The 24812-nt window shown below is 33.3% G+C and overlaps 2 protein-coding genes and 1 long non-coding RNA gene across 13 annotated transcripts; 2 read left to right on the plus strand and 1 right to left on the minus strand.

The window, feature by feature from the left end:
- The first annotated feature begins 490 nt into the window (after positions 1-490).
- Positions 491-2308, plus strand: LOC106294095. Its single transcript, XR_001260732.1, has 6 exons — positions 491-1139; positions 1234-1367; positions 1487-1566; positions 1663-1737; positions 2086-2156; positions 2239-2308. It is a non-coding gene; the product is annotated as an uncharacterized LOC106294095 (long non-coding RNA).
- Positions 2309-7405: 5097 nt separating this feature from the next.
- On the plus strand, positions 7406-9743 carry LOC106294939 (protein NRT1/ PTR FAMILY 5.10). The gene is made up of 4 exons (XM_013730658.1): positions 7406-7666; positions 7734-7951; positions 8096-8631; positions 8713-9743. Exons 1-4 carry the CDS (start codon positions 7531-7533, stop codon positions 9506-9508), a joined length of 1686 nt encoding a protein of 561 aa, XP_013586112.1. The 5' UTR covers positions 7406-7530; the 3' UTR covers positions 9509-9743.
- Positions 9744-9752: 9 nt separating this feature from the next.
- LOC106294937 (protein NRT1/ PTR FAMILY 5.16) lies at positions 9753-17113 on the minus strand. 11 transcript variants are annotated; one of them, XM_013730651.1, is made up of 13 exons: positions 16699-17112; positions 16435-16621; positions 16312-16347; positions 16158-16218; positions 15929-16028; positions 15703-15834; positions 15532-15621; positions 15340-15430; positions 15085-15134; positions 11948-12117; positions 11631-11848; positions 10721-11265; positions 9753-10645 (listed from the first exon to the last, which is right to left on the minus strand). In XM_013730651.1, the coding sequence occupies exons 10-13, from the start codon at positions 12069-12071 to the stop codon at positions 9838-9840; spliced, it is 1695 nt and encodes a 564-aa protein (XP_013586105.1). In that variant the 5' UTR covers positions 12072-12117; positions 15085-15134; positions 15340-15430; positions 15532-15621; positions 15703-15834; positions 15929-16028; positions 16158-16218; positions 16312-16347; positions 16435-16621; positions 16699-17112; the 3' UTR covers positions 9753-9837. The 11 variants fall into 11 exon arrangements, 9 of the variants coding, with proteins under 9 accessions (XP_013586105.1, XP_013586106.1, XP_013586107.1 ...); XM_013730652.1 differs by having other exon boundaries at positions 15532-15634; XM_013730653.1 differs by having other exon boundaries at positions 15532-15834; positions 16110-16218; positions 16699-17113.
- Positions 17114-24812: the final 7699 nt, after the last annotated feature.

Consider the following 24812-nt stretch of genomic DNA (forward strand, 5'->3'; position numbering starts at 1 on the left):
TAGACCATCTCCAACAATAGATATGGTGTTAGAGTTCTAAATCAATTTTTTAATTGAAAATAATAAATTTAGATACTTGTTTAATTTTAACTCATCTAATAGTAGAACTAATTAAAGGTTCTAAGTTTCAAAAATTTGAATCACATTCTATAATAAAAAAACTTATAATTATTGAATTACATAAAATTTAAATTAACTTGACATGAAACATATAACATAGATTGAGAAATCATAAATAAAACTAAACAATTAATAGTTATTTTGCCTTGTACCAAATTTACGCCATATATGCTCAACCAAATCATTTTTCAATCGTTCAACTAAACCAAAACATATATAATATAGATTGAGAAATCATAATTTTGATTAACTAAACCAAGTTTTTTTCAAACCCCATCATCCTAATCGATCAGAGATTCAATAAACATAACCAACAAAAAGTTTGGTCTTTTAAATGATAAAAACTTGCCTCTTTCGTAACAGAGTCTTCCTGTAGTGGAATCGAATATTGAAGGAATCTTTCGAGCTTATCGCAAACCCACTACACAAAGACCGAACAGTCAACAACAAGAACAACAAAAGGGCAGTAAAATTTCCTGGAAAATCCAGGAAAAGGATTCAAATTTTTGTTGTGAAACTCACCTGTTATTTTGATTGAAAGAAGCAGAGTAGATAGAGGATGGAGAGGACTGATTCGCCATGTCGCCAAATTGTGAAAGACGATCTATGTTTCGTCTACAAGGAGTTGCTTTCTGTTTACTTTATATATATGCTCTGTTTTCGTCTTCCTCCTCTTGTCCTTAACTTCTTCCTCGTCCTCATTCTTGCTTTCTATAATATTCATCTTCTGTCAATCCACGAAAGAAAGAGAGAACAATTGGGTTTAATTTTTTTTTCTTTAAAATACTACCCTATCAAAAAGTGACACCTATACTTAGAATTGGCTCCAAAAATTCTATTTTTAGAACCATATCTATCTATTTTTCCTCTTTTGGATTTAATTTTGAACATATAATTACTTAGAACCATGAGATAGAACCCTCATGGATACCCCATTATTGATCTACTTTTCCAGGAACTTGAAGAAGAGTCAAATGGGCCACCAGATCTTCCTACCTTGCAAACGAGGATAAAAGAGAGTGAGAAATTTTTTTCAAGTTTTATTTCTTTTAAAGATTCTTCCTAAGGAACTAACCTTTGTTTTATAGCCTGATATTACTTTTATGTGTTCAGTTGTTAAAATGTTGTCGAATTTTAAGGATTTGAGGCCAGAAGAAGTGAAGAAGAAGAAATTTGTTGAATAGATTAAGGCTGATATTGGTTCTTATTACGGCTATAATGAGTTTCTTAATGGAATTCTGGTTCAGGTTTTTCGCTAATCGCTGACTTCACTTTTTATGTACACTTTTTTTGGTGCTTTTTGGTGTAAAGCTATTTGTGAGCTAATTTTGTTACTCACATATGTTGAATTGGTGTATTGTGGCAGATGTTTCCTCCTGTTGACTCATGGAACTAATCGAAGCTTTTGAAAGCAAAGGCCTACGTCTATACGCCCACACTCTTAAGGTGAACTTGGTTGTACAGTTATACTGTGGAGTGTCTTGAAGTAAGTGTTTCTCAATCGTTGACGTATAATTATATGACGATGTTTGTTTTGGATAGACTCGGTGACGGGATTTGGCTGATGTACTTTTGAACAGAGGAGTTGATCTAGATCCATTAAGCAAGTGGTCAAAAGTAAGTTGTGTTTGAAGATTGTCTTCCTTTCGATTGAAAAGTACTCCTCTGTATTATTTTAAGTGGTGTTTAGGGATTTTAATTTTATTTCATATTATGTGATGTTCTCGTTATTCTAGATAAAATTTAATATTATTAAAAAGTTGTGACCAGTTATAAAATATTGTATTTTTTTCTTATTAGTTAAACTAATTTTATTTAATGTTACTTTTATGTAACCAAGATAGACTTCATAAAATTATGTATTTTCTTAATCTTTGTGTAAAAACTTTAAACACCAACTAAAATGATACAGAGGGAGTACTATTTTGTGGATTCTGCAACTAATCATGTTAGTAAAAATTGCAGGCTGGACTTGTCGTTTATGATTCACAAGTTCCAAATGGTGCAACTTCTGAGTATATGCTGGTTTCTATATGGTACGTGTCTTCTTGATTTTTGTACTTCCAGCTCACACATACTTAATGAATTTCTTTTCTTGCTTGCTGAGTTGGGTACCAGTGGGTCGCTTGATGGGCAGCAATGGTTGGTTGTTAAGGGAAGATTTGCACCCAAGAATTCCGAAGAGATCTTGCTGCGCTATATCAGCAAGTAACTTTCACTTTGTCACTTTCTATCAACTTTTGAAATTTGAATTGTCAAAAACGAATATTAAGTTGGTGTTTTTTTTTTTTTTTTTCCTGATAACTCTGGTATCTGGGCAGCCACCTTCCCAACTATCCCCCGTAGGAGGTCCAGCACCCCAACGGAAGGGATGTTAAATCCGCTGTGGCCGGGGCTCGAAGTCGTGATGGCGGGCACCTCAGCCGAGGTTCCTTTACCACCAGACCACGAGACCCGGTTAAACTGTATAGGTTGAACTTTTTATAGTGACTGGGCTCACCCCGAAGGGCCACCTCGCCAGAAATCCCCGTAGGGATTTTTTAGCTAACCCAGTACCACCCCGCTTTCCCCGAGTATCGAACTGGCGACCTCGGGTAGTCGTGTGTGAGAAACGTTCAGTACTGCCGCTAGGCCACCTGACGTTCTCAAAACTGTTGTGGGTAAACTTTTTATAGTGACAGACCTCACCCGGAAAGGCCCCGCATCCAGGAAAACCCTTTAGGATTTTTTTGGAGAGGTTTCAGTACAACCCCGCCGACAGAGTGTCGAACCCGCGACCTCTGGCAGTCGTGTGTGAGAATCCCTTCAGTACTGCCGCTAGGCCACTTGAGGTATCTCTATCAAGTTGGTGTTCTTAATGTAAATCCTTGCATGGGGTTTTCTTAAATGAGTACGTCATTTAATTTGGTAGCGAGAGCCAGTACATGATTCTTTTGAAAAACGATCACTTCTTTCTCAAATATTACCCAAAGCTGTTTCTATCTTTCCTTTCTGCGCAACTAGGTAATCATGAATTGCTAAATTGATTGTATTTATTCACACTTATTATCAGTAAAGCTCATATAAAAAAAATTCAAAAAGAAAATTAGATCAATCACAATACGCACTACATAAAAGACATAATGCTTACAAGTTTTATACGATTGAGATCTTTTAAGACCTGGTTAATTGGTTTAATTATATAGATAAATTATTTATTGTATTTATAAATAGTTTTCTTTGATATTTTGGACCATAACCCTCTTCTTACTCAGCAAATACATAGTCTATAGATGTTGAAATGAAAGAATTTGCAAAGAAAGCAAGTAGATTTGGTAATAGATCAACTTAATGAGAAATAAAACTATGGGAAAGCTGTTGGAGATCAATGGCAAACACTCTACAATTTGTATCTTGGTAAGAAAGCCTTTATAAATAAACACTTGACAAAAAAACATTACTCTTTCTCAGTAGGAATGAGCTTAGATGTTGAACGTATAGTTTTGGTTTTGAAGTTTTCCTTTTCAAGAAAAGGAGCTGTTTTGTGGCTGAAGTCTGTCAAAGCTACTAAGTTATAGGTTTCCAGTTTGATTTGCTTATTGTGGTATGTCTTTTGTTCTGTTTTATTTTTCCGGGAAAAGTTCACTACTTGACATCTCTAAATAAACCAGCTAGGAAACAAATGCTTTTGCGGGAAAGTTAGCAGTCACTTTTTGCTTCTTTCTATTTGTATATTGTTATGTTTGTGTTCCATTTATGATTTATTGCAGATATAGGATTTTGCTTGCTATTCTGAAGTTCACAAGAAAACTCTTATTAAGGTCATAGTCTTCCTTCATAGACGATGCTTCTCTCTAATGAAAAAATCTGGTTGCTTCAAAAACTATAACAGTAATGCTTCTTTGATGGTTTATTTCTTTGTCTCGGTAGGCTTCTTCACTTATTTTCTCTACTAGAGTTAATTAGGATCATTACCATTCAAACGACTGATCGCTAAACGTCTAACACTAAGCAACAACACAGTTTACCACACAGTAAGGATACTACAATAAATGGAACAATCCAAAATCATAAATTGAAGCCTAAACTTGGCTGTTTTTGTTTCTTAAGACAGTCTTATTGACCTTCAACTATTGTTATCTATTATGATATCTACACACGCAATGCGGTCATACCATATATATGCGTGCATATTTATATTTAAAATGCAAAAAAGTTTATTGAATACTAATAAAACAGATTCGATGTGAGAAAAAAAGATGGATATGGCAGAGGAAGGGAGACCAAGAGATTGACGAATGTGTTTTCAGTTCTCACCAAAAGGATAATGTAAGATGAAAAATCTTCTTTTCCTGCAAAGAAGCTTAAAAAAAGAGAGTCCAGTCTCCAACACGAGGTCGTGTTTTAAATTTGCAGTCATGGCTTGATTTATATGTTTTAGATATAAGGTTTTATGTGGTCGTTTGTTTAAAAAGTTTGTCATTTAGTTTTGCTCTTATCTTATTTTTCATTTGTAAATGTTTTCCTATAAATTTGTTTGGTGGACAATATCACTTTTTCTTCCTTTGGTCAATTTGACTAAATTTACTCTCTAATTCGGTATAAAAATGATCTTCACATTTATTGTTTGATTCATATAACTCTACTATATAAAGCTATGTAACTCTCTTTATATCAAGAACACAATTCATACATTTCTCATAAGTTATTATTAAAACTACAACAATACCAAAAAATTTGATCATTTTTATTTATATAATTGAAATGTGGTGTAGACAACATAATCATAATTACACCCAATTTAACATAAAAAAAATTTACAAAAAATTATATATTTTATAAAAACCGATCCATCAAATCCCGCGCGTAATATAAATATATAGTGCATGTAAAACATTCATTCAACATGCAATTGTCATAGAGCTCGATCAACACAAGCGGAGACCAACTATCCTAAAGGTAATCTCTGATTAATATGATGATATGAAGTTTTCTTATTCTTTAGACTTTGTCATGCTTGCTTCAGAGGGATAAGATTAGCAAAATAGAACTACGAAGCAGTATGGAAGCATAGCTAAGTCAAGTTTAAGAAGTCAATAGTGACAAAATAAAATCATAACCTATCTTAATTTTTTTTTAAATATTTTAGATATTTTTCCGGTTTACCAGTTCACTATTTTGTTGAACTATTTTAGTACATGGAGGACAAAAATGGTGAAAAAAACTCATCTTATTTTAAAATATTACAATACATCTAATTGTCAACAACTAGAATGTGTCATAAGCATTTAGTAGGTCCCACTTGAGAATTTTCTTTTTATCATTGGTTGTGTCACATACTGAGAAGACCCAATTGATCTGTGTAATTTATATATCATGGGCTGCGTCACGTAATGAGTAAAACAAATGGGCTTTGTGAAACTAAATGAAGAAGTCCTCAATTTTTTTCCCGTGGGTTTTGTACATCGTAGAAGTTAACCTAGGGTTTCCTGCATCGCTAGACAGATCTGGAGATTAAATAAAGAAGTCGTCAATTTAAACATTGTATTTGCATAATTGTAAGTGTTTCATGTGAAAACTAACCGTTTCTAACATGCATATTAAGATTTTATTGGTTGATTCAAAATTATTTCTAAACACTGTATAATAAAAGGCTTGTGCGTTAGCATGTCCCAAAAGAAGTTATAATAGTTGAGCTATTTTTGCCACTAACCGTACGCATTCAAATTTAAAATCACGTACTTGCGAGTCTTGCATTTTTAGGCCCAAAGCAGCCATGACCCTCATCATTCTCTTGACTATTAAATCGCAAACCTAGACTACTAAGCTGCAAAAAAATAAGGTCTCAAACAAAAGCTAACATACAAATTTACTACAACTCAATACCTCACAATAAATCCTTAAAATTACAAATATTCACATGCAAAAGACCAATTTAGAGCACACCATCTCCTCATCCTTAATATAAAGCAACAACATCCTCGCAGCATGTGCAAGGGAATACAACATCATGTACACAAAATTAACCAATACATCAACAAATTCTCCGGTCCCGCGTTTGCGCGGAGGCTACGAACCTATAACAATAAAAGCAGAAAAACAAATATTAAAGAAAACTACTATACCCATGTAAAGCACAAAAATATATTCAAATTTTAGTTATCTTTTTCAAAAAATTCAAAAAGTTGAAAATCAATAAAACAAAAAAAAATTATCATATTTTTGGTAAATATTATGTTAATGTCACATCAATATTTATATTAAATTTATATATTTAACTCAATTATATATTAGCAGTCAAATATTTAGTTATCATATAAGTATACCTAAATGATAATATTTACTATACAAACCGGCGCGTAGCGCCGGCAAAGCCACTAGTACCCCTAAAACTAACAAGTTATTTACAATACAATGCTATTAAATTATCCTAAGTTTAAGCAATCCATGTTTTTTCCTGTTATATTAAATCATTTCATAAATCTCTTTTACTCTTCTTAAAAAAATCGGTGACATTAATTTAGGAAAACCAGTTTACCATTGCTTCCATACAAAATATTTTCCAAAAATATACAATTAGATGCCTATTATTACATAAGTATTAATAAATATCTTTTTAAAAAATAAAGGTTATTTGTTACTGTTAAGTTTTATACTAATGATATAGTGATATACATAACTCAAGTATATTTATTTTCACATTTGATACCGTTGAAACATACCATAATTAAAATAAAGAAATAGTTGATTTACATAAGCAAACCCGCACATACGAATATACATAATTTTATGTATAATTTTATATAAATAATAGTCTATTGCAAATCAAATATGATGAGTGTTGAAGAATATAAAATATTAAACACCAAATTTAAATAATATATATAACAAAAAATAAAAATACACTTGTGCCGACGCATAATTCATATTCTAACAGTTTGAAAGCCAAAATAAAATTATTCAATATAAACTTTAAAAAAATTATTTAAAATGTCATATTAAATAATTATTTCATACAGTAAAATTTTAAAATATAGACTACTATTTTTACCGTATAAATATTTATTTGAAAAGGTAAAAAGGAATATCAGTATGGCTGTGCGAATCAAGCTCTAATATAATATTATTTTAAATAGACTTTTTGAAAAGGCTGCATTTTTCCTGTAAAATAGGCCCAAGCCCAATTTAGTAGTAAATATAAGGCGAAAGTAAATGTGCGGCTCACAATAGCCCAAGCCCAATTCTAACGACTTTCACCATCGCTGACATGAACGTTCAACGTGTTAAACACAGTCCAAATTCATTAGTAGAAGACGACGAAACAAACAGAGAATTAAAGATGTGTCCCACTGTAGCAACAAACACCACACAGCCACACACACACGCACGAAGAAGACTTTCTCAAATCGGAGAAACCAATAACTGACGAAAATGGCGATCGCCGGCGTTGATAACGAAGCCGGAACCCCGCTTCTTTCTAAAACAGTTGACGGATCCGTTGACTACAGAAACGAACCCGCCGTCAGATCTTCCTCCGGAGGCTGGAGATCCGCCGGATTCATCATCGGTAAATTCTCCGAGATTCCCGCCAAATTCGTTAGTACTCCTTCTAAATTTGCTTTTTCCGACGGCAGGTGTGGAGGTAGCTGAGCGGTTCGCTTACTACGGGATCTCGTCGAATCTGATAATGTATCTGACGGGACCACTAGGCCAATCCACGGCGGCTGCAGCTGCTAACGTCAATGCCTGGTATGGAACGGCGTCGTTGCTTCCTCTTCTCGGTGCTTTTGTTGCAGACTCGTTCCTAGGTCGTTTCCGTACGATCCTCGCCGCATCAGCTCTCTACGTATTGGTACGAATCTATCTCCAACTCTATTGTACATCCGGTTTTATGTAAACCGTCTGGTTATTTATCGGTTATAGGAAAAAAAAAGTGACAGAGTTGATTGTAACAAACTCTCAATAACATAATTTGTCGTGGTTTGATGAACAACAGGGACTTGGTTTACTGACTCTATCTGCGATGATTCCTTCAGACTGCAAAGTTACCAATCCACTCGCCTCATGCTCTCCTCCTAGATTTCAAGTTATCGCCTTCTTTGGTGCTCTGTATCTAGTGGCACTAGCTCAAGGCGGGCATAAGCCGTGTGTTCAGGCCTTTGGAGCGGATCAGTTTGATGAGAAGGATCCTGAGGAGTGTAAAGCGAAGAGTTCCTTCTTTAATTGGTGGTATTTTGGTATGTGTTTTGGGACGTTGGTGACTCTATGGGTGTTGAACTACATACAAGACAATCTCAGCTGGGCTCTAGGGTTTGGTATACCGTGTGTTGCTATGGTGCTTGCTTTGGTTATTTTCTTACTCGGAACCAGTACTTACCGGTTTAGCATTCGAAGAGAAAGTAGAAGCGCTTTTTCCAGGATCGGGAATGTTTATGTAGCCGCTGTTAAGAACTGGAGATTATCAGCTTCGGTTGTAGCTGACGCAGAAGAGAGCCTTGGTTTAATCTCTCATACAAGCTCAACTCAGTTTAGGTTAGACTTCTTCTTGTCTCCTTCGATTTTCGTTGTTAGTACAGCCCTGTAGTAACATCTTGTTTCTTATTGCAACTGTAGTTTTCTCAACAAAGCTCTGGTCGGAACGAGCGGTTCTAGTTTAGATGAACTTGAAGAAGCAAAATCAGTGCTTAGGCTAGCTCCGATCTGGTTAACCTGCTTGGTTTACGCGGTTGTGTTCGCGCAGTCTCCAACTTTCTTCACTAAACAAGGAGCCACAATGGAGAGATCAATCACACCGAGTTACAAGATCTCTCCGGCGACCCTCCAGTCCTTCATCAGCCTCTCTATAGTCATCTTCATCCCCGTGTACGACTGTGTACTCATCCCGATCGCAAGATCATTTACACATAAACCAGGAGGAATCACTATGCTTCAGAGAATAGGCACTGGCATTTTCCTCTCTTTTCTTGCTATGGTGATAGCCGCTCTAGTGGAGATGAAAAGGCTTAAAACGGCTGCGGATTACGGGCTCATCGATTCACCAGACGTTACGGTTCCAATGAGTGTGTGGTGGTTAGTTCCTCAGTATGTTCTCTTTGGTATCTCGGATGTTTTTGCAATGGTGGGTCTTCAAGAGTTCTTCTACGACCAGGTCCCGAGCGAGCTGAGAAGCGTGGGGTTGGCTCTGTACTTGAGCATATTCGGTATTGGTAGCTTTCTCAGTAGTTTCATGATATCAGTTATTGATGAAGCGACGAGCCGATCTGGTCAAGTGAGTTGGTTCGCGAATAACTTGAACCAGGCTCATTTGGATTACTTTTATTGGTTACTTGCTCTTCTCAGCTTCATTGGCTTAGCCTCTTACTTGTATTTTGCAAAGGCCTACGTCTCTAAGAGGATCAACACGCTTTAAACACTATATCTCCTGTGTTAAAATGTTGCAGGTAGCCAGGTACTCCCTTTCTCTATCTCTCTCCAATGTTTCATCACACTATTTAATACTATCCCATGTTGAATCATGATCAGATTAGTTATATAGATGTTCATTTAATTATATTGCTTGTAATGCACGTTTTAGGGTACTTTTAAACCATAAAATGTTTATGCAAGTATGCATATGTTATTTGTAATGCACATAGTTTTCCATGTTTGTGGTATAGTCTTTACATGGTCTTATATCATTTGCACCTTATGAACAATGAATATGTATATCAGTATATCCATACAACACTTTTCTCATTCTTAGACTTGATCTACCCGGCGATAAACATACAACCTGGAGAAGAACAAAAACGCTAGGAACCCAACGGCGGTGAAAGCAGCGAGCAACCAGTAAAAGTAATCGACATGGGCTCGGTTCAAGTTAGTGTTGAACCAGCTTTCTCCACCATCTTTTCCGGTAACCCAATCAATCACAGTGATAAGCATACCGCTCAAGAAGCTCGAAAGACCCATTGCACTCAAAGAAAGCGCAAGACCAATGCTCCTTAACTCCGTCGGAACTTGGTCGTAGAAGAACTCTTGTGTACCCACTAGCGAGAACACATCAATCATCCCGAGTAGCAAATACTGAGGAATGAACCACCATATCGACATGGGGATGGTTGCGTCCGGTCTATCCACAAGTCCATATTCCTTAGCCGTCTCGAGCCGTTTCATTTCTACCAACGCAGCAACCACCATGTTGAAGCTAGAGAGTACCATTCCAGCTCCAATTCTCTGGAGCATCGTGATCCCAAAAGGCTTCTTGGTAATGTATCTAGCTAACGGGAGGAATACACGTTCATAAGTTGGGACAGAGATGAGAATCGAAACGCCGATAAACGACTGAAAGGATGCCGGAGGGATTTCCAAACCCGGCAAGATTTTTCTGTCCACTGTGACGCCTTGCTTTGTGAAGAAAGTCGAGTACTGAGCGTACGGAATCGTGCTTATGACCGATGTGATCCATATTGGTATAAGCCTTACCAAAGCCATTGCGTCTTCCACGTCCTTTATACTACATGGCTCTGCACCTCCTTCTCCTGATAGCAACGCTTTCGCTAGGAACCTTGAAGTCAAAATGAAATAAGTCGCATTCAAAATATAAGAAAAGATACAAAACTTAGGGATGCATAAAACTTACTCAAGCCAACCTTTACGTTTCTGTGATGAACCATCCTCTAATAGACCTTGACTCAAACCTGAATCTGACAAGTTCAGTTTTCTGTTCTTGTAGGCCGCAACAAAAACTCTTCCAATCCTCGCGAAAGCGTTCTTCTTCTCCTTGTGGTTACCTCTTGGGTACCTGTAAGTTTTTCTTCCGAGCAAGAAGAGAGCAAGAGCCATAACCATGAACAAACAAGGGATCCCAAAACCAAGGGCCCAGCTAACATTGTCTTGAACGTAAACCACCACAAGAAAAGATAAAGTGATTCCGGCAGATAAAGTCATGAACCACCAGTTGAAAAATGATCCTCTAGATATTCTCTCCTTTGAATCTCCCGAGTCAAACTGGTCCGCACCAAACGCTTGAACACACGGCTTGTGACCCCCTTGTCCGATCGCCACCATGTACAGAGAGCAGAAGAAAAGTATATTCACCCAGAAAAACGATTTAACGGTATCGTTACGTTGCTCGGATATTCTTATTAAGATTAAGAAAGCCGACAAGGTCAATAGTCCTAGTCCCTGTAATAACAATTCCCAAAATTTACAAGGCGTTATTGGGTTATATATAACGACGATATATTAATATATTCTCACTGATTTAAAAGCCATTGTGGTTTTAACATTTGTGTTTTAAACTTAAAAACACTTGCAAATATTTTCAAATATTCAACATTTACTAAACTATTTTTTTTAACTCAAACTAATATTTACAAGTCTTTAAACAAATAGCATATGATTTAGAAGATTTTTTTCATATAAATAACGATCTAGTATGATCACATGATTTTGTTTAGGTTTTTTTTTTAAGAATTAAAATATACCAACTGATAAGTCGAAGTTTCTTAAAATCAGACTAAAAATTGGGAGTGGGAGAGGGAACCTACGAGTATGTAGATGAGTGAAGCCACAACAATGGTGTGATAACGACCAAGATATGCGTCTGCTATGAAAGCTCCTAAGACAGGAAGCATCGAGGCTGTTCCTGACCACGTGTTGACGTTTACGGCGGCGGTCGCCGTGGATTGCCCCAGAGGTCCGGTGAGGTAAGTAATTAAGTTGGAGGCAATACCAAAGTAAGCAAATCTTTCTCCTACCTCCACACCTGAATTTTTTTTCAAGGAAAAAAAAAACGAAACTCGTAAAATATTTTCAAGAAAAAAATGAAACTCGTAAAAAATTCAAGAAAAAATATGAAACTTACCAATAATATACCAGGCGGATCTCCATCCGCCGGTGGAAAGTTTTCCGGCGGGAAATCCATGGTGGTCTACGGAATCGCTAACATAATCTTCTATAAGTGCGACTTCTTCCTCAGGCGTCACCATTTCTCGTATCCGCAGAAGTTATGATCCGTCCGTTCGTCTTACGCAACTAATTACTTTAAGAAGACTTAATCAGTTATGATATATTCGTTTATTTATAATATACATTCTTGGATATTCAGATCAGATATAAACGTGATCATGGTCCAACAACTATCAAATAACGTATTATAGATTACCTATCTACCAATTTGTGATTATGAAAGATGCATGTTTCACAAGCTATACTTTAATTAAATTAGTTACCATCAAAGATATTTGATTAATCTAACCAACAAACACGCAGTTTTATTTTTATATCAGTTTTTTCATTGTTTGTCATTTTATATCAATGGAAAGTTTAAGTACACCAGTGATTCATTATTGAATCATCACGTTAGCTAAAATCAAGATCCATACAATATCTAGTTTTTTTTATTTGAAGATGGATTGGTGGTAATTTTACTATTTATACGTTACTATTTATTAGTGTAAAAGCATAATTATGTGAAGTTTCTCAAACTGAATCTCTCACAAAGTATATTAATATTTAATTATATAAGATTCATAAATTTGAAAAAAAAAGCATACTAAAAACTCTTAAATGAGAGAAATTGAGATAAATATCTCAAACAGTTAAAATTCTTTCTAATCAAATATTAACAATTACTAAAGTTTTTCACCGCGCTACGCGCGGTTTGTATATTTTAAGTTGTAGAAAATTTGAAAAAAATACTCTTATATAAGATGTATTTGAAAACTATTCCTTGGTTTTTTTGGTTGAAAAATCATGTTTATATTTATGTAAATTAACTAAACTATACAATCTAAATATTTTAAATATTGATGACCAGAAAAGAATATTTAAAGTATTGATGACCAAAAAATAAATATTTGAATTATAATAGTATATTTTTATAAATTATTTAAATATTTAATTAGAAGTAAACAAAAACAAAATTATCTACTTTTTATTAAAAAAAAGTACTTATATTATATAAACAAAATCTTACTAATAGATATTTTACTTGAAAAGATAAAGCATAAAGCATTTATGTTTTAAGAGCTTTTTCTTGTTCTCTACTTTCTCGTATCTACTATGTCCTCTAATTTTTTTCTGGTTATTTTCTTTTTAAATAAGCAAAATCAAACGCTAGTTTCAGATTTCATAAACTCCTAAACTTTAAACTAACCCAATAAAAATTATCAGTATGAAAAGCTACCAAAAACAATAAAAAGTTGTATCGTAAAAAAAACTCAAAATCGAGACTCTTTATAATCTAAATTAGAGTATAACAGAAATTAATTATAAGATATGACTGAAGACAGAAGGCTTGATAAATATTATGCTAAGTATGAGGGTATAAATAATGCTTGCAAAGTGTGCCAGTTCTCTATTTATATAAATTTCGTACTTTTTTAAAAAGATGGACTTCATAACATTTTATAAAACTTATATATTTTGTCATTTGAAGTGATTAACATGTAGCTATCTTAAATATATGTTTATCTCAAAATATAATTAATTTAATTTAAATTTAGTTCTAATTTGTTAGTTTGAAATCAACTCGAGATATTTGTTTTTCATATAATAAGTGTAGTTTTCAAACAAAAAAGTATTTTTCAATTAAAAATCATAAATATAGTATTTTAAAAAAAAAACTCTTTACTATTAGGTGAATTGTTTTGTTTGAGTTTGTATTTTGATAAGTATTTATTGGTTAAATAATTTTCACAACTTTTTCTTTATTTTTACCAATAAACTTGTAGTAACCTTGTTCATCATCTTATTTTATACCACATATTTTTCGATAAATAGACAAAAACTGAAAAATGAGTAGCATAACTAACACAATAAATGTAAGGAATTAGCTTAATGTCATTTTTTCTTCTTAGTTGTTAATTTTTGTTGATCTCCTGCGCTGTATTATGTTTATTTTTTGTTAGTTCTCATTTGAAACTTTGAGAAACTCTTACAGAGTTGTTAAAGTAAGCTCTTAATAATAATTCTGCGGTGAATATTATTTTTTTATTTTATTTAAATTAATAAAAAACATATCGAACCATAATATGAATTCTTAATCTTTATATATATTAGGATTATTGTTCTTCTCCTACATGATTTTCTTTTCAAATTGTTAATGTTCAATAGTTTTATAAAAATACTTCTTTCATCCTATATAATTAGTCTCACAAAAGTGTATTTACAATAAATTTTATTTTTTTAAACCTTTTCATTGCATGTTTTCTGTTGTCTTTGTAGTTAGGTGTAAGCTTCCATCTTACTTCATTTTTTCTTCTCGATTCAGAAGCTTATCTTTGTATAATGTATATTTTGCCATTTATATTTCCAATTTTGTTTTCTATATGTTTAATTCTATCCAGTTTTTAGTTATTCTTATATTCAATTCTTTTCATATCTATATTTTCATATTCTTTTGGCACGTTTATATTGATATTGATTTTATATGTTTAAGACATCATCTTTTTGGTTAGTTGAGATTTTACATGAGTTCCAAAATTATTCAGTTTTTAAAGAGTTAACTTAGATATTTAATATCTAATATATTATTTTTTGCAATTTAAAAGTTTTTATCGGTTAGGTAATTATTTATGCTTAGTATACAAACATAGGTCTAAATATCTATCTTTAGAAAAGGTTGCGTAATTTATAATCCGTTTTTTCTTTAATTTTTCTCAACTGCGAAAAAAGAAGAACTATTATCTTTTTGACAAAAAGAACTGTTAGCCTGCAATCAATAATCATATAAATGTTGATTTTATTATTTTAGCATAAGGACTAACAATATATGTGTAAGACTAAATTTTTTGCGTATGAAAATAATCAAACATTAAAAAGTCCTAGCAGTGGGGGAGCTAAGAGAGATCCACATTAAGCCAAGCTTCCGAATCCTATAAGTATCATCGTCCCCGTTAAAGATGTCATCAAATCCTACATTGACAACTTAGGACAGTATTATTATCTATATTCAGCTGAAAAGAATATTCCATTTTTTTATACATAACTCACTTATACCTGGAACCTGCAAAAAGCCTAGAGCGTTGAAATCTCCTTCTGTACCAGACCTGGGTGAAAAACAATCCAAACCAAACCAATGGTGTTATTATCATCTATACATGAGTTCTCAACAACATAGCTAAGGTTATATATGAATATTAAAATACAAAAAAAAAAACTCAATAGGTAAAAAGCTACACGTAGAAACTTTTTTATTGTTCTAGTAAAATTTGGATCTTTAGTCGACACATACTCTAGTGAAAGACATCTAACCTTGTTAAGATATGCAATCTCCAACTTGTAATGTTTCTGGCCTCTACACACACACCAATTATCTCCATTCTAGTACATGGGGAAACAATGCCTCCTCACCAAGTTCAAATGTCAGAAAAATAGATTGGATTCAAGGACTCTAAAGGTTAACCATGTTAACATATACATGCGTTCAAAGAACAATGATGGTACCTGCTGTTGTTTTAAATCACATTAATCAGACCGATATATATCTCATAATCAGCGAGGCATGCTATTCTCACCCAACCACAGTGCCTCGTTCTGCGTATAGAGACTAAAATATCAAGTAATTTCCTCTGAAAATATCATTTCGTTAATGCAAGATAAGTTGGTTGGTTTCACCTGAGTTTTCATGGACGGGAAGACATTCCAGAACCTTAAGGTTTCATCTCGTGCTCTGGTTACAATCGTTTTTCCATCAGGTGAGACCGCAACGTACATAACTCTGTATGCGTGACATGTTAGAGTTGCAATCTGAACCACAAAAAAGACAGACATGTTCAGTTAACTACATATACTTATTGATGCAAAGTAATATACAGAGACAAAAGTCAGAGAAATTTATTACTTTGGAGATGGTTAGGTATATCCAGTATATGATTTGGTTGTGGGAGCAACCGTACGTGAGAAAGAATAAGAATTTGACTTTTGGGTTGAAGATTGCATATCTGTGATGTGCAAGATCAAAGACGGTTATAAAATTTGGTTATTTCACGTGAAATCATGGCAAAGCTTAATAAGAAATTTACATGACTCTAAGTATCTATGAAAGTTGTCTTTGTATTCGAAAAACGTACGCATCTATCAGAGTCCAATCACCAGAAGCGAGATCGTTAACATAAGGAGACCAAGCAATGGCTTTAGAGTGAAGCACAAAACCAAACAACCTTGAGTTAAAAATTACTTGTTAGATCATTTTAAAAAGGATATTCAGGTGTTTTGTTTGTGTACCTTGATTTTGCCGAAACTTTTGCTTGCTCTTCTTGCCTAATAGAAAGATTTTTAGTCGCAGGTTCTAAACACGCGTAAAGTTGTATATTAATATAGTAATCAAAAACTTTTAAAGACGGGAACCTGAACATGTGTGTGTCAGTCACCACCCGAACTGAACTGTGAGGTAAACAGATTGTCAGCTCTTAGTCAGCAACACGATAGATGTCTTTTCTTTTGGTTGCAACGAAATTGATGAGGCTAAATATGGTTCCACGGTTTAGGCGATTGGGAAACCCGATTTGGAGATAAACCCTTCAATGACAGTACCCTGAAACTCAACTGAGTTAGTAAATCATAATAAAGGCTCAAGTGAAAAAAAAATCTTTTGGGGAAGATGAAACATACATGTACAAAGATGAGCAGAATCTCTAGCCCAATTGATATGCCCCCTTACTTGCTTCCCAAAATTGCATAACAGAAATCGCAATTCAGTCTCTCCAAACCCCGGAGTGAGGTCACTGAAGAACTGAGCGGTGGAGCTTTACCGGAAGATTTCACGGTTCTGAAAGCCATTTGATGTAGCTTTTTTCAGATATGGTGAATAATGTGTATAATTGGAATGTGAACGAAGGTTTATATGAGATGAAAAGATGTGGGAATCCAAAAAGTTTCATAGCTATCGTTTGCTTCTTTGAATAATTGGTCTTTATGACACCGAAGTCAAGTTACGGAGGACTCTTTTAATGGGTGGGGTTATGATGAATGGAGTGAGGAAGATGGAGAGTGTGGCGATGAAGGATAATGTTTTCCTTAAGATCAATTATGGGTCAGGATATGGGTTTCTATGAGACCAAACGAAAGGTCCACTTTTTCTCTTCTTCGTTCAAAGTAGTAGTGACATGGCGTAAACTCATATTTTGATTGGCTGGTTTTTTGAGCTGACGAGTACGCACTTAGAAGGTTTGATATCCTGATTTTAGTATTGTTAGATTAGATATGTTTAAACTTTGAAATACCTAATGTGAGAAACTTTTCAGTAATGTTGCTCTAAACACTTCTAAAACAATAAATAAACATTATTGGTTTTTATTTTAAAAAACGTTGTTGATTTTTCTAACGATGTTCAGTTCGTGGATTCAATTTACTTTTACAAGTTTACTCTTAATAGTGTCTTATAAAGTTGTTGAAAAGTACAATTGTTAATAATTTAAAGAAATGAAGTATTATTTTGAATACATATGTAAGACATTTTCAACGGATATTCAGTTTTTTGTTTACCTCACATCACAATTCACATGTCTAAACAATTTTATGGAAAAACTATTTACATATTAAAAAAAAAAGAAATGTATGGCATTCAGTGTATTCAGAATCAATTATTTGTTGTAGTTGTGTTACTGTCTAGTTGTCACGTCCTTTTTATACTTTATTTAAGGTGATCGACGTGCATGACGACACAACAGACTAAAAATTGAAGTGGGAGTGGGACGAACTTACTACTCCCTCCATTTCTTAATAATCCCTCCATTTCTGAATAATAGATTTTTTAGAAAAAAAATTTGTTTCAGAAAAATGTATTTTTTGTGTTTTCTATAAAATTGGTAAACTTCAAAAAAATTAATTGACTTTATTGGATTACTATTGGTTAAAAGTTATTGAAAATTAAAAATTACAGAAAACGATACATTTTTTTTTGATCAAACAACATTTTACAGATTCTTATTCTCCATTAGAGGAGTAAATGTTCACAATACTTGACAATAAAGTCATACTGGCAAAAGAAACAGCTATAACAAAAGATGAGCACATAGAAAACCAGAGATAGATGTAGACATACATAACACATAAGCAACTAATAAGGTAGAGAAGTCCTCTGAACTCTAAGCCAATTGAGCTGAAAATGGAGATGTATCCCTGTGAAATATAGAACACATAGAGTGATCTAAAACTTGAGGCTGAATAGCAACGAATGCACATTTAACAATCACATAATCGGCTACAAATGCAGAAGTGATTAAACACCAATTTGCTGAGCCTTTGATTAGAACATAGATCGAGGTATCTCCAATCTTCAACACTAAACTTCCTGCAACAGAACTTCTCAAAACAAGTAGAAATTTTGGGAGAACAAGCTCCATAAGGAGGGAAGCCAGACAACTATTGTCTAAGAACACCCGATACTCGGGGAAAATGGTAATATCAGACATGAAACCTTCAAACTGCCACAAAAGAAGAAAATATAACCTGAATACACCAAAAGCAGAACTGCATACTGCAGTAAAGGTAAAAGATCTGTATACTGCAGTAGAGGGTTGCACTATGGCAAGAGGTGAGTCATCCGGTGGCTTTGGAGGCTCCAGCGGAGAAGCTCCGAAGACGACAACAAACACGGCAAAGGACGGCGGTGGATATGGAGGAGGCCTGGACCGGGACGGAGAAGGAGCAGTTACCATCGAAGCCATGGACGAGCAGAGGAGATTCTTCAAAGCGAGTAAGAGTGGACGGCGGAGCTGAAACGTCGAGAATCCATTCAAGCGGCTGTCTTGGGAAGCGGGCCTGGGAGAGAGAAAATGATACATTTATTATGGTATTTTAATGTGTTTTCTTAATATATGTGAAAATATTAAAAAATCTATTTTTTAGGAACAGAGGGAGTATAATTTTATGCTTTCTTTTGCTTTATCTCTGGTCTAGTGGTCCAACGATATTTTGTAAGAACGTATTTTAAAGGTATATGATGGATTAGAGAAAATGACAGATAATATCTGTCCATATTGCATAATAAATCTATTATGTTTTATTTATGTTATGAACGTTTCAATGTTGCTAATAGTTGTCAATGCTCACATGCACGAAGATCATTTCAATTTTGTACGTATTCTTACTTGGTTTTTCAAATGTAATATAAAAACAAACCAATCACACAAAAGCTTGAAATGATGCCAGTTGCCAAATAATGTGTTGTGAGAATTTTTACTGGTTAGAAGCCTTACAAGCGTAAATTAGGATGACACTCAAATCCTGCGTAACGCTGATTAATCCGTAATTTCTGGGTCCGTTTATAGATTATTTCTTTGTCTCTTTGTTTCTTTGTTGTTGTATATTTATAAATTGTATGGTCTTTAAATTTTATAGAATTTTTTGTGTATTAGCTGAACGTGTAACGTGTACTACTTGCATGCCCTAGATTCTCAACTACTTTTTACCGATTCTGGTCTTGGAGATTAAATGGGCTGACACTTGGCCCCATTTCTACTAACACATGGATTTAATCCATTTATGAAGCGAATGTTCATGGTGTAGCATTTTCTGTCACTTCTTTTGGAGTTTAAATCACTTTGCGCTTTCAAGTATATATATACTACTACTACTAATTAGGGAATGGAGCAAACATGTTCATCATATTAGTTGGTCGACCTCCAATCTTGAAATCATCATTTCTTTTCGGCCCATTCTGCAACTTGTTCAAATCGATTTTTTTTTTTTGTATTGAATTGTTCAAATAGAATATATAAGACTTGTTGGCATTATACACAATTTGGACAAACACATAATTGTTAGTTCAAAAAAAAAGAAGGACAAACACATAATTGAAGATGGTTTTGGAATATTTGAATGTCCTAGAACCAATGGACCACTTGGAGCTGTGAAACAAGCAATAAAAGCTACCCAATCCAAACCCATGCGGTTATTATGGATTCGTTTTTGTATCCCTCATATTCAAACTTTCCAATTTTATAATAATTTTAGCAAAAAACCGAGCTAATTTCTTGGTGAAATATCATTAACATTATGTTAAGTAAAAATTAAGTTAAGAAACTATACTAAAATTGTTAGCTCCAATGGTAGATATCCACTAAGTTTCTTATCATTATAATTATTATTTTTAATTTTATCTTAATGTAATAGGTTAGGAAATATATTTTAAAAAATTTATCTTAAATCTAAGTAAAATTTTAAACGTGAAATAGTATAAAAAGGATCTGTAGAGTTTCTTAATTTCTTTCTTGGCTGTTAAGAAGATCTCCAAAATTCGTAGAGAAATAGAAAGGATTGTTTGAATCTATAATGAAAGGAAAGAGATATAAAATGTTTTGAGATTTTTTTTTTTGATTATCCTGGTATCCGGAGCCTCGAGAGGATGCGACTAGCGCTAATGACCGTCCACCGGAGTTTAGCCGGGGAACCTGCCGAGGTATCCAGAAGGGCTGGGGATCACCCCATGTAAATCCCACCAGTAGCCACACGTTAGCAGATTTCTCCGAATTGGGTCCGAAGGTCCCTCGAGATAATCACCTCCCAGCGGCACTCGAACCCATGACTTCCCGGGTTGAGTTTACCCACTGGACCACTAACACGTGTTTTGAGATTTAATACGAGTTAAATATTGGGTCTATATATAAAGAAAAAAATTAACAACTACATATAATTATTTTTAAATATAAAATCTTAATAATATATTTTAGTTTCAAAATTTATAGTTTTAGCACTATTACATTAATTAAAATTTTAATATATTATTACTGTATTAAACTTCAATCATTTCAATTCTAGAAATGAAATGATGAATCTTGTTAGAGAGATAATTTTATTTTAATATTTATAAAAATAATATACATATTTTTAATATCATGTAAAGTATATAATCAAGATTTAAAGTGTAAGTTTTTTTGTTTTATTGACAATAATACTGACCAACCATAAGGTAACATGCGACAGTTACCAAAGGCTCTAAAGATATCGGTGTAGAAAACCGGTTGTGAAGCTTTTGATTTAAATTTTATTTTCTTCATTTATTTTTATTACATTTTTGTCTCAGATACTTCCTTGCATACTATCAATGGAGCTTATCGTCGAGTCCACCAGTATTATTATGGATTTCTTTTTGTTGGTTGAGAAATATATTTAACCATTAAGCATTAACCAAAAGCTAAACCAAATGTGTTCTTAACACATACAAAAACAAATCAAAATATCAGCTAAGTTTAAACCACAAATGTTTTTTTTTTTAACAAATGAAAATTATAAACGCATTAACTTACATGCTACAGCCAACAAAACTTGTCTTGTGAATTTTTTTAGACTTGTTCTATCCGAAGATACAGATACAACTTGGAGATGAACAAGAACGCAATAAAAGCGATAACCGTGAAAACGACCAGCAACTAGTAAAAATAATCGACATGAGCTCGGTTTAGGTTACTGTTGAACCAGCATTAACCGTCATTTCTAACAGTATCCCAATCAATTAAAATGATGAGCAAACCGCTCTAGAAGCTGGAAAGACCCATTGCACTTAAAGAAAGCGCGAGACCAATGCTCCTTGGCTCCGTTGGGACTTGGTCATAGAAGAACTCTTGTGTTCCCACAAGAGAGAACACATCGATCATCCCAAGTAAATACTGAGGAACAAACTAATATATGGTGGACATTGGAACGGTAACGGTAACGGTAACGTTTAAATTAGTATTGTCATTATTTTATATAACGTTTAAAAGATAAAAATGTTAAAATATTTATAAAATTTAAATTTTGACTTGAAATAATTACATTTATTGAAAGCATATTAAATCTCTAGTTTATATTAAATTTTTAATAATCACATACTTAGAGTTAAATGAGTCGTATCATAATATAATGGTTAAACAATGTTCAGTTTTTCTAAAGAAAATTGAGTGATATGTAATTCTTATCAATAAATTTAGGAGACAAATTTTTGATTTTTTGGGATTTAAGAGCACTCGGTTTCGAGGTTTATGGAAAATAGATATGAAGATTTTGAGGATTTTTCAACAATGTTGTTTTCTTTGTTGATTATTAGCCAAAAGTTGGCTAGCTCCATAAAAAAAATTATAGGGGATAATACTTTAACCTTGAATATATAAAAGAGTGCTTTTAATACGAAAACGAATTTTGGTTTAACCTTACAGAATTATATACGTAAGTTAGAGAAGTAACTGAACTGAACTGTGAATGCTCATTAAATCATTTATATGTGATATAAAAAAAAGTCAACTAAATTGTTTTAAAAGAAAGTGGATCACGATAAGAAGTATGTCTAGCAGAAATTTAGGTATTTTTGTTGGAAGTCAGTTGTAAGACATTGAATACTGTAAATTAATGTAATGATATGTCAAAATTAAAGTTTGTTTTGGTTTTTGTCTTTTTCCCTTGCCCCTTGTGTTTCTTGATATTTCCTCTTAATTGAGTTCAGACGTTTAAAAAAAAGAAAAAAAAAATTAAAGTTTGTTTGAATGAAAAAAATGCTTATCCAATATTTGTTGTGTGAAAGGCATAAAGAAGTATAGTGTATATACAGTGAAAAAAGTCATAGAAAGGTTCATTGTTTTGGACTTATTAAAAACTCATGCACTTGTTCGGCTTGTGACTCAAATTTGAATTTATGTCTTAGATTTATGTATTATGTAAATTGTTGTAATATTGGCTAAATTATGTGTATAATGAGTTTTGAGGTTTTGTTTTAAAAAATGACTTTTGATGTTATTTAAGATATTAAGAAATTTATATCCCTAAACTAAAAAATATCAAAGTTACAAGATTATAATGTATATTTAAAAATTACTGATTTTCTTGTATAAATGTACGTAAAAATCTTTTGCACTAATCACATGGAAATGGTGTAGTGGTAGACGGATTTCAGTGAGATTCGGGTTTGAACAATTCCACGACACTAAAAATGTGTGTGGCCACGCAGATATTAAATCATGTTTGAAGCTTCATTTGAATATATGGAGAGAAGGTTTGTCGTGGACTAGACGATTTTTGGAATTAATCTGGACATTTTCATAGATTTGAAATATCTTGAGGCTAATAATCAAAATATTTTAGTTGGAACTTTTTATCGGTACTATTATTTAGTTGACATATTTGTTTTTAACAACTTGACTTCAATTACCATTTGATCTTAATAGGTGCTGCCTTTTTTTTGGTCAAACTACTAATTTCATTGAATAGCAAACAATTCCTCCAGTTATGGAGTGTAAGCTTTTATATTGAATAGGTGCTGTCAAAAAAAAGATATGTATACTTTGCTGGTCATATAATCGTATTTGACTACTTGTATTGACACGCTACTGTCTACCCATGTAATATTGTGTTAATTTTTGTACATACGAGTTTACCCCATTAAACATTAAAAATACTACGGTGTAAGGCAGTTTTAAGTTTTTAATAACACTATAGAGCAGTTCTTGCTACTAGAGTACTTTTCTTTAACCAAGCTCATTTTATATCTATACGCTAACTAAATAAATTAACTAAATGCTGTTATTTTCTTTTATTAGCCAAAAAGAAACTATGTTCATAACCACTTTTTTAAGTGTTCTCTCTCTCTCTCTCTCTCTCTCTCTCTCTCTCTCTCTCTCTCTGCTTTTACGAAAAAAACAGACAACAAAAATGTCAACAGTTACCACATAGCTTGACTTCTTAGGAATTAAGAAGAATCCGACCAACAACGCTCCAAAGCAAAGTTTTATCTTTTTCATAGTTTTATTCTTGTTTTCTCATGTCCTGAACCATTTGGTTTTAATTTCCATTAAAGAAATGCAAAGTGCTATTTCAAAGATAAATCTGGAGATTTTCAAGTCACTTTTTGTTTCTGGTGCTAACCGTTTTGAATCCAACGTTGAAGCTCCATCGCCATCTTCTTCATCATCTTAAGTTCTGCATTTCTTCCGCTTCAATTGAGCTCCTCTGTAAATCTCAGCCATCGTCTAAACTATCATAGGAGAGAGAAAGCTTAAGCAACAATGGTAAATCCCTTTAAAAAAAACAATGGTAAATCTCTCTGATGCAAAGTGATTGAGTCACGATCTCGAACGCGTGTAACCCTAAGCACAATAGCTTCTTTGCCTGAGCCGCTACACTCGTCTGTGAAGCTTCAATCACAGAGAGAAAGCTCAAGCAACAATGGTCAAATCTAACGTATTTGCACATTTAGTCCTTGGGTATTTAGGTTTAATTTGATTTTGTCCCAAACTCTCTGATTTCAAATATATCCTATCTAATTGACCCCCATACTTCAAAATATGCAATCTAGCCCCTATTTTGATGGAGAACTTTGGCGTTTTTCATTTCCAGTCCCTCATATTTTCCATCCTTTCGTTTTTGACCCTAAAAGTTCCAGATTTACATTTTTAATCCTCTAATGAACATACAAATGATATATACACACCTATATTAAACCTAAAATGATCTAAATAAACTCCAAAAATATACTCACTAAAATCATCATATATCATAACTTGTGAAATGTATAAATGAGTTTGTGTACTTGTGTTTTTTTTGGAAGTTCATGTGTACACATATATTATATTGTCCACGTGTACACAAGTATCACAAAAAAAACACAAGTATACAAACTCATTTATGCATTTCACAAGTTATGATATATGATGATTTTAGTGAGTATATTTTTGGAGTTTATTTAGATCATTTTAGGTTTAATATAGGTGTGTATATATCATTTGTATGTTCATTAGAGGATTAAAAATGTAAAT

Source organism: Brassica oleracea, chromosome C5 (genome assembly GCF_000695525.1).
Source record: "Brassica oleracea var. oleracea cultivar TO1000 chromosome C5, BOL, whole genome shotgun sequence".
NCBI lineage: Eukaryota > Viridiplantae > Streptophyta > Magnoliopsida > Brassicales > Brassicaceae > Brassica > Brassica oleracea.